Source organism: Lycium ferocissimum, chromosome 3 (genome assembly GCF_029784015.1).
Source record: "Lycium ferocissimum isolate CSIRO_LF1 chromosome 3, AGI_CSIRO_Lferr_CH_V1, whole genome shotgun sequence".
Lineage (NCBI taxonomy): Eukaryota > Viridiplantae > Streptophyta > Magnoliopsida > Solanales > Solanaceae > Lycium > Lycium ferocissimum.
In genome coordinates this window covers 56,136,746-56,146,856 of record NC_081344.1, presented here as the reverse complement: position 1 = coordinate 56,146,856, position 10,111 = coordinate 56,136,746, and the positions used below count along the sequence as shown (strand labels likewise).

Genomic DNA, 10,111 nt, shown 5'->3' with positions numbered 1-10,111 from the left:
CATGCAACTTGTATATAAAATCCAAGAAGAGGTGAGCTATGTTTGCAGCTGAATACGGATGTGAAACACCAACAAAATGAGCATATTTTGTAAGCCTATCCACCACTACCCAATTTGTAGACTTGCCTTTAGACTTAGGTAATCCTTCCTCAAAATCCATACTAATGCTAGACCAAGCAGTTTGTGGTATTTCCAAAGGTTGCAATAGGCCAGGGTAGGGGAAGGGATCATATTTGCTTTTCTGACAAGTATCACACTACTTGATGTATTGAATGATATCATCTTTCATTTTCTTCCAATAGAACAATGATGAAATCTTCATGTAAGTGCTATTAATTCCTGAATAACCACCAACAGGCTAATCATGCCAGTTGTTGATGATCTCTTTCTTAAGCTGAGTGTTATTTCCAAGCACCAATTTGCCATTCTTCCTTAATTGCTTATTGTAGTAAGAATATCCCCTATACTCACCCTCATTATCCATTATAAATTTGATGATGTTCTGTGCTTCTAAGTCATTTATCCAACTGTCTATGATCCTTTGAAATAATAAAGCAACATTGGTATTGATAAAAAGAGGCAAAGGTCTCCAATAGGCAACCTGGATAGTGCATCAGCTATAATATTATCTTTGCCTTTCTTGTACTTAATGGCAAAGTCAAACTGCATGATCTTGGCTATCCATTTCATTTGAGTTCCTGTATGCAACTTCTGATCTAGAAAAAACTTAAGAGCCTTCTGATCAGTCCTTACCAAGAAATGTCTTCCTCTAAGGTATTGGTTTCACTTGTTAATTGCTAACTCTAATGCTAGCAGCTCCTTATCATAAATAGATAAGGGTAAGTGTATTGAAGACAATCCTTTGCTAATGTATGCTATTAGATGGCCTTGCTTCATAAGTACTGCACCAATGCCAAGGTCACAAGCATCGGTTTCTACTATAAATTGCTGAGAATTATCAGGGAGAGCCAACACAGGAGTTGTAGTAAGAGCCAATTTAAGTTGTTCAAAAGATGTAGTAGCTTTGTCTATCCAATGGAAACTATCCTTCTTTAGAAAATTAGTCAAAGGTCTGCTTATGAGACCATAACCTCGGATAAATCTCCTGTAATAACCTGCAAGTCCTAAGAATCCTCGAAATTTGCTTGAGAGTGCTTGGTATAGTCCAATTTTGAACAGCAAATATTTTCTTAGGGTTAGTGGATACACCACCTACTAAGATAAAATGCCCCAGATATTCAATCCTACTAGCCCTAAAAGAACATTTTGACTTTCTCACAAACAAGTTTTGAGACTTAAGAATCTCAAAAGTAACTTTCAAATGCAGCAAATGCTCCTCTAAACTTTTGCTGAACACTAAGTGTCATCAAAGAAAACAAGTATGAACTTCCTTAACTGTTCTTTAAAAATATGGTTCCTAAGTCCTTGAAAACATGATGGAGCATTAGTAAGTCCAAATGGCATCACCAAATACTCATAATGGCCTGAATGTGTTTTGAATGCTGTTTTAGCTATATCTGCAAAATTTACTCTTATCTGGTGATAACCAGACCTTAGATCCAACTTAGTGTATATTCTAGATCCACCAAGCTCATCTAGAAACTCTTCTATGACAGGAATAGGAAACTTATCTTTAATGGTAATCTTGTTCAAAGCTTTGTAATCAACACAAGGTCTCCAACGACCATCCTTTTTGTTCACAAGTACCACTGGACTTGCATAGGAGCTGGAACTGGATTGTATGATTCCTTGCTCCAACATTTCTTCAATTAATCCTTCAATGATGTCTCTGTGTGTGGAAGAGTATCTATAAGGTCTGGAATTCACAGGATTACTCTCAGTAGTAAGAGGAATCTTGTGGTCAAAATATCTCTGCAAGGTGGCAAACCAACTGGTTCTGAAAACAGCAATTCATACTCTATCAACAACCCTTGAATACCCTGATCCATCAACTGGTTCTGTTGAGTTTCTTGTTTATTAGTAGAAACCACCTTGATCATAAATAGTTGATCATTACATTTAACCATCTTGTTCAGGGATCTTGCATCCACAATTTTAAGCTTAGTGGTCTTACCCTTCAAAAAATGATCCTTGTCTTCATAAATAAACCTCATGGTTAGTTTGCTGAAATTCATCACAATGTCTCCAAGAGTCACTAACCATTGTATTCCTAAAACTACATCGCAAGAACCAAGTGGCAATACCAGCATGTCTAATTGGCAGGTAGTTCCATCCATCAACCAGTTAAATGTTCTACAAACTTGGTTAGTATCAACAGTGCTTCCACTAGCAGCATTAACAGATTACGAACTCACAGTTTGGACTTGAGAATTCCATTTCTCAACAACCTTAGGATCAATAAAATTATGAGTGCTTCTAGAATCAATGAGCACACTAATGGGCATCAACTTAGTATAACATATCACTCTCAAGGTCTGGAAGTCAGCAATTCCATTCAAGGTATTAAATGAAATAGCACAAGTTTCACCAGTTGGAACTGCCTCTTCCACATTTTCTACATGGTCCATGGTCACCTCTTTTGGAGCCTTTTCACCTTCAACCTCTAGCATAGATAATTGTTGAGTTGGATCTTGGTTGTCTAGGTCCACTCCTTTATCATTATCATCTAGTTCTAGCACAAACAGTTGTTTGGCACTCTTAAACTTATGACCAGGAATGAATTTTTCATCACAAAAATAATACAACACTTTGAGTCTTTTATCATTCAACTCAGCAAGTGTTAGCCAGTTGCCCTTGTTTCTCACAAATGGGGTTGAACGTTTAGGTGGGTTGAAACTGGTGAAGGGTCTAAAACTGGGCTTGGAAGAGGAGTTTGAGAAATGGTTGGGTGTTTTAGAAGATGGATATTAAGATTTGGTTGAGTTTTGCTAAGCCGTGAAGGCTGATGAAGTCTTACAAGGTGATAAGCATGGGGTAAGAAGTAGGGTCTATGGGCTTTCACAAGATCTCTAATCTCAAGTCTGAGTCCAGTGATGAAACAGCTAATAGCATTTTCATTAGATAAAGATAATCTGGCAATAGCACTGCCAAACTTGTTTTGGTATTCCTTTATATCTCCAGTTTGATTTAACAATTTTATTTCAGCCATGGCATCTTCATACTCATTTCCAAATCTATCCACTACAGTATATAGATATTCATCCCAAGTAGGTGGAAAAAACTGAGCTCTACTCTTAAGATTGGCTTGGTGCCATTCAATAGCAATACCATCAAAGTGAATAGAAGCTATCCTAACTCTCTGGGAAGGTAAAATATTATCAATAGAAAAAAAAAACTGCTCAATCTTGTATAACTAAGATCTGAGGTTAGTTCCATCAAATCTGGGAAAGTCTAGCCTACCAACCTTAGATAGCATATTAGATAAGCTGTTTGTTGCAGTTGTTCCATGCTAAGCTCCTCCATTTCCAGCTTGTCCAGCTTGAGTATTTCCAGGTGTATTTCCAGTTGCAGTAGCAGCATTATTAACTCCTGCTTGCCCTAATGAACCAGGCATAGTGCCTATAATGTATGTAGGGCCAGTAGTAGGAGAGTAATCACCTAATCCATCTTGATATGACACAAACTTTTCCTTTTCAGTCCTTTTTTGGTTAGCAGCAATAGGTTCTTTAAGTTCATTCATAGCCTTGTCTCTAGATTCCTCAAACTGGCCCTGCCTCATGGTGAGGTTAGCCAGGTCTAAGGATATCCTTGAGAGAGCATCAACTACAGATTGGAAATCAGTAGTCATTGTTCACAGGTGTGAGGAGACTGCTAACACGATACCAAATGTTGTGGTTGGAGCTTTTCAACACAACAATAGAGAAATAAGAGCAAGATAAGAAAACTAAAGCTAAATTATAAGTTTTTCAACTGATAATTAGCAAATAGTACTATTACAGACTATATAGAAGGATAAGAGAGGATAAGGGACAGCTGGTACCATTCGTACAAGCAATGGACCACTACAAAACTTGTCAACAAAACTAACTTGGCAGAAGGATCGAATCTGCTCAACAAGACTAAACCTTAGGGACTTAATTGCAAATAAGTAAACTTCCTACTTAAAAGATAAAGGGACTAATGTGCGCATAACACAAACTTATTTAATTCCTTTCCCTAACTGATCTAACGGCTATGTTCCACCACCCAAACCTCGAGTACAACTCTTGCAAACACAACAGTGGATTTTGCACTTGTTTAAATGTACATATGGGCACATGAGTTCTTTCATCATATTATACTAAAATTGGGAAGCTCCCACCTTCAAAGTTAGTTTACTATTTTTCCCCTACACTAAATTAAAATTTAATCAACTACCTAATAATTAATTATTTTATTTACATAAAAACAGTATTAGAAGTCCATGTGAACTTTAATTCTTTAGTTCAGGCATTGAAAATTCCCTTAATTAATTAGTACTAATTATTGCAAACGTTATCCATAGCCTCTTACATTCATTAATTATGGCAATGTATACATCATTATTATACAAAAACGTGAGAATACTCATAATAAGCAGGCTTCTCGTACTCCTCACACTATCTGCTATGGTTAAAACTTTTAAATCCCTATTTAAGATCTTTGATTTCTCATGAAACTGATGAAGACTAAGGGTCAGGACAATTCAGTAGGAAATTGATGAATCTTTTTATTTTTATATTTTGGCTCAAAAACTCTGATAATTAGTAAATGGCCAAACCCATCGACAAACACCTGTGGTCGTCCACTTCTTTCACTTGAGCATCTAAAGTGGCCCTTGTTCCATTTAGACACTTTAGGTGGGCCATTCCTATTCCACTTAGACACTTTTTGCACCGTTATCGGAGCAAAACCAACACCAGTCGTCTCCTACGTCGATTAAGTGGCCAATTAAATTGTACCAGCTCATTTAAATTGTGCCATCTCAATTAAATTGTGCCAACTCATGTTAATTGTAAATTCACTAATTGTAAATTCGTGGAGTTTTGACCATTAAAAATTGGGGCTTTTGGGCTGATTGGATGTGCAATGAGGTGGCGCCCCCTTTGGTGTTGGTTTTGCTCAGATAACGGTGCAAAAGTGTCTAAGTGGAATATGAATGACCCAGGCGAAGTGTCTAAACGGAACAAGGGTCACTTTAGGCGCTCAAGTGAAAGAAGTGACTTGACTCCTGTGTGTCTGTCGATGGGTTTTTTATTTTAGTAATCTCCACCTTCCCTTACCTAAAATTCCCTATTTAAAGTCACCTCGAATGGCAATTGAATTTGTAGATCCCATACAATCTTTTACTTGAGCATGACAATGACACTTCTCTATGGTAAGAACGGTCTTCTCATTTTCATTTTATCATTCTTTTCTCTATTTAATTTATTATTATTATTATTATTATTATTATTATTATTATTATTATTATTATTATTATTATTATTATTATTATTATTGTTATTATTATTTTGGTTGCCTGTTTGGTCACAAACAAAGAAGGATAGTGATAAAAGAAAGAAGAAATCCTTCTTTAATTTTTGCCCCTTGCTTTGTTTAATGAAAGTTTTTTGACGAAATTACCCTTACCCCATTAAAACCCTTTCTATTTCGTCATTTGCCCTTTTCTTTTCTTTTTTTGCTTCTTCGTTCCTCCTCTGTTTTGTGTCTGTCTTATCTGTTCTAAAATTTAGGTACGAATTTGGATCTTTTGCTCGTTTCAATATTTGTTTTTATGTTAAATTGTTGTTTGTTGAATTGATATCTTTGTCTTCGTCGTTTTTTATATTTAATTGATCCTTTTTTATTTAAAATTATAGTGTTTTGTTAAAGTGTCTGTATGATTTTTTGAACTTTAGTTTCGTTCCCCATGTATATATTTTGGTTTTTTGAATGTCGTATTATGAATGTCGTAATATGTTTTAGTTGATTTTGATATGCGTTTTGGTTTTCTCTTTGTTGAATCTTTGAAGTTTTGCCTGTGAACAATTTGTTTTATGTTGTTGCTTTGTTTTTTTGTTTAATAATGCGGTTTTTGTGAAGAATGTGTTTGTGTGAGGCGGCATATGCCTGTTCTGGCAGAATTTTTGTTTTTTGAAACTGAATTTATGCCTATTCCGATATAATTTCGTGATTTAAGTTAGTTTGTATGTGTTTTGATTTTTTGGTGTTTTTTTTTGTTAATAATGTTAGTTTTTATGAAAGTATATATGTTTTCCTGATTATAAGAAAAAAATTTAGTTTAAGATTTTTTTTGGTTTTTTGTTTTTTTTGTATGTTTATTTTTGTAACATTAGTTTAAGATTTTTGGTGTTTTTTTTTGTTTAGTAACCTGTGTTTTCATGAAGACTGTGTTTGTCTGAGGCAACATATGCCGGGTCCGGCAGAGTTCTTGGTTTTTGAAACTGAAGTTATGCCGGTTCCGGCATAAAGTTATGCCTGTTCCGGCATAACTTCATGAATTAAGTTAATTTATGTGTGTCTTGGTTTTTTGGTGTTGTCTTGTTAATAATTTTGGTTTTTATGCAATCTTATGTGTTTTTGGTGTTGTTTTGTTAATAATGTTGGCTTTTTATGCAATCTTATGTGTTTTGGTTCTTTCTTCTATTATGCAGGTATTTGTGTACCAGTCTAGGGGCTGATTTTTTATTATGGTATATGTTAATTATTTTCATTCTCATTTTTGGTTTATTCTTATGTAAATTCTTGGTTTCTGTTGACATTAATTTTTCTTTTATAGGAGGAACATCCCTTGGTTAAGTTTGAACACTAGGTTGAAGGAGGTGGCATGTGGAGTGGTGATTTTCATTTTCGGAGTTTGATTTTGTCCTTTTTGAGTGTCTCTCAATTGGACTTGTTGAAAAAGGGTGTGTTTGGACAGTTTATGGATTTGGTTGATGTCCACCTGAGTGATAGTATTTTCCATTGCTTGATCTTATCGCAACTTTCATCTAGTAATGATAGTGCGTTAAAGTTTAAGATATTTGATCGCGTGTGTGTATTTGATTCCGAGTCTTTCCGTCTTATTACTGGTTTGGATTCTTGTGTTGGCGATTTTAGTGTTGTGTCTAGCAGACCAAATAGATTGTTGAGACTTTATTTTCCAAATCATGATAGAATAAGGTTGTGTGATCTCAAGAGTTTCTTACAGATCAAGTCAAGTAATCGTACTGGTGGTTTTTGGGAAAGATCTAGTGATCCTGTTAGACTTGCTGAGGTCTATATAATGGAGAGGGTTTTGTTGGGTCGTAATGAGAAATGTGTTGTTAAAGGTCATCTAATGAAGATAATTGATGATGACAGTCTTCGAGTGTCTTATCCTTGGGGTTCTCTTAGTTTTAATTGGTTGGTACGGTCGATTCGTGGTTGTGTGAAGACTTTCAAGAGCATGCCATCTACACGTTATATGATTAGTGGTTTCCCTTACGCTTTAAATGTGTGGCTGTTGGAGGTTTTCCCTATCTTTCGAGGGTTTTCAAGTTTTCATGGTCTGAAGTCTCCTCGTATGTTGTCTTGGGGTCCTTCAAAGCAAGTTGATTATAAAGTTATTACTGATAATTTCTTCCATGCTGAAAAAGTATGTGTTTCCCTTTTGTTGATGCTTCTTTTTCTTGGTTCTTTTTCCCTCTTGTTATTTTTTGTGTTTTTGTCTAATTGATGTGTTTATATTGTGTTATAGAGATTCAAGAAATTTATTGTCCATGCTGTTGTTGTTGGTACGGAACAAGAGATCTTTGGATTATCCGATTGCACTTAAATTTCCTGATGATTCAGGCCCTTGTTCTTCCCGTGCGGTTTTGCCATCTCAAGTTACTTCTCAGATAGTTAATGTAAGTTGTACTTTGCCTTTTGTGTTTTTGGTTGTTTAACTGAATTCTAAGTTAGAGGCCTTGTGGTAGAGTATTTTAGTAGGAGACATTTTTGTAGTCTTTTCTATTTTGGTTATGGAAATTAAAGTTTATGCCCCTTGAGGCGTACTTTTTGGTTTTGCAAACGTAGAATCTGTCCCTTCCGGCATACATTTCTCCTTTCATATTTCGATTAACTTTTACCGGCATCTTGTTCTCATTTTGAGACTTATTTTAGTAGGTAACACATTTTGCGGTTTCTCTGTTTTGGTTTTGGAAATGAAAGTTTATGCCCCTTGAGGCATATTTTTTGGTTTTGCAAACTTAAAATCTGCCCCTTCCGGCATACATTTCTCCTTTCATATTTGAATTCTGCCCCTACCGGCAAACTGTTTTCATTTTCAGACTTCAGTTCTGCCGGGTCCGGCATACTTGTTCAACATTAATTTAATGACATCAAAAGTAATGTGTTGTTTTATTGATCTGTTATACAGGGTGTTTTGTCTAGTGTGAAGAATCAACTTGATGATGAACGATCTACAATTGTCAATCAAGTAAAGGTATGGCTTTTTATTTTTTTATTTTTGAGTTTGTTAATATGATATGTATACTTTGCATGCTGCATTCGTTGTTTTTGTTTATTCTCATTTTCTTTTCTTCTTTGTTTAATTTTTTTTTTTTTTTTGTTTTGTAGTCTTTGGATAGCCGTTTCGAAGAATTGGATAAAAATTTTGTTGGTGCGATTAATGTGTGGATAGCTTAGTTCGTGTACATGATGAAACAAAGTCATGTGTAGCGACTTCGAAAGTGCTAAAAGAACTTGTTTAGAAAGTAGACTTGACGAGTTTGGAAAGTAAATTTGATTATGTGATGCATTGTGTTGAAAGTTTAGTTCGACTGCATAGCGAAAACAAATCTTGTAAAGCTTGTGCATCTGGTAAAAGACAACCTGATTTGGGTTATTCAGTGAATGATGAGGTGAAGTTAGATGCACATCTTGGAAAAGATTTGCGAGGAAGAATATGCTTTGTAAAGCAAGGTCTACAAAAAATGAGACGTCTCCCATGCTCGATATGCTCTGTGATGCTGTTGTTTCTTCATCAAGTCAACTGTCTGATAAAACTCAAACTCTTTCTCAGTTTGAAAAGGAATTTGTGAAAGAAAATGAAGACCGCGCAAAAAAAGAAGCACTTAAAGAAATTGCTGCAATTAATAATGCTTTTCAATGCGGAGATTATGTGTTTTCTTCTAATGAAGCATCACAAAATGTAAATGAAGTAGCAGCTGCTGTTGAAGATAGTAGAAAACGTCCGAGATGCGAAGATGGAAACAAAGAAGATGATGGTTATCCTAATTGGTGTTTGCTTACACCAAGCAGTACTCCAGTTGAGAAACGGTTGAGTTCTGCTGTTGAAGATATATACTGTACTGCAGAAGAGTTAGGAAAGTGAATTGATTTTTTTGTTGTTATTTACGGCAAGTGTTATGTTATTGTGTTTCCCCCTTTTTCGAATGATGTATATGTAAATTGGTCTTTCATTTCTGTACATATAATGAAGTTTCACTTTTTCAAACTGTGCTCTATTGTAGTCTGCCTTAACCGGCATACTTTTGCCATTTTTGTGAACAGATGTTCTGCCCCTTCCGGCATACTTCTAAGATGGAAGTAATTGTTTTTTCTAAAAATAAAAAAGATAATTAAAAAGTGACTCTTGTTCCAAAACATCTCGAATAAGTGCGACAGTTACTTCCAATTAATGTATTAATTGTTTTGTTTTTAAAAAAAAAAAAAATGGAAAGAAAAACTGAAAAATTCTTTGTATTTTTGTCAATAGTTGCGACAGTTACTCCAATTTAAATTTGAGTAGCTGTTTTTGGTTTAAAAAAAAAAAAACTGCAAAACTTGCTGTATCCTCATCCAATTGAAATCCAAAGAGCTTAATATGCAAAAGTCAAGCCAAATAATCTTGCCGCCTCCGGCATAAGTTTGCCCGTTGGGAACAGAAGTTCTGCCCTTTCCGGCGTACTGCTAAATTCGTAGTAACAGTTTTTTTTTTTCTCTCTAGAAATAAAAAAAGATAACTAAAAAGTGACTCTTATTCCCAATATCTCTAATAGGTATTGCTAAATTTACTTCCAATTGAAAATGTATTAATTCTTTTTTTAAAAAAAAAAAAAAAAAAAAAAACTGAAAAACTCTTTGTATTTTTGTCAATAATTGCAACAGTTACTTCAATTCAAATTTCACTAACTTTGTTTTTGGTTTTTTTTTTTTTTTAGAAAAAAGCGCAAAACTCCTGTAT

The 10,111-nt window shown here is 34.8% G+C and overlaps 1 protein-coding gene across 4 annotated transcripts; it reads left to right on the top strand.

The window, feature by feature from the left end:
* Positions 1 to 6,255: 6,255 nt before the first annotated feature.
* Positions 6,256 to 9,382, top strand: LOC132050296 (uncharacterized). Of its 4 annotated transcripts, XM_059441493.1 has the most exons (4): positions 6,256 to 7,537; positions 7,640 to 7,790; positions 8,303 to 8,368; positions 8,948 to 9,382. In XM_059441493.1, the coding sequence occupies exons 1-4, from the start codon at positions 7,527 to 7,529 to the stop codon at positions 9,257 to 9,259; spliced, it is 540 nt and encodes a 179-aa protein (XP_059297476.1). In that variant the 5' UTR covers positions 6,256 to 7,526; the 3' UTR covers positions 9,260 to 9,382. The 4 variants fall into 4 exon arrangements, 1 of the variants encoding a protein (XP_059297476.1); XR_009413337.1 differs by lacking the exon at positions 8,948 to 9,382 and having other exon boundaries at positions 6,256 to 6,614; positions 6,701 to 7,790; positions 8,303 to 8,580; XR_009413336.1 differs by lacking the exon at positions 8,948 to 9,382 and having other exon boundaries at positions 8,303 to 8,580.
* The last annotated feature ends 729 nt before the right edge of the window (positions 9,383 to 10,111 follow it).

Coding starts and splice junctions, on each gene's coding strand:
- LOC132050296 (XM_059441493.1), top strand. Junction 7,791..8,302: donor TTACTTCTCAGATAGTTAAT/GTAAGTTGTACT, acceptor TCTGTTATACAG/GGTGTTTTGTCTAGTGTGAA. Junction 8,369..8,947: donor CAATTGTCAATCAAGTAAAG/GTATGGCTTTTT, acceptor ACTCTTTCTCAG/TTTGAAAAGGAATTTGTGAA.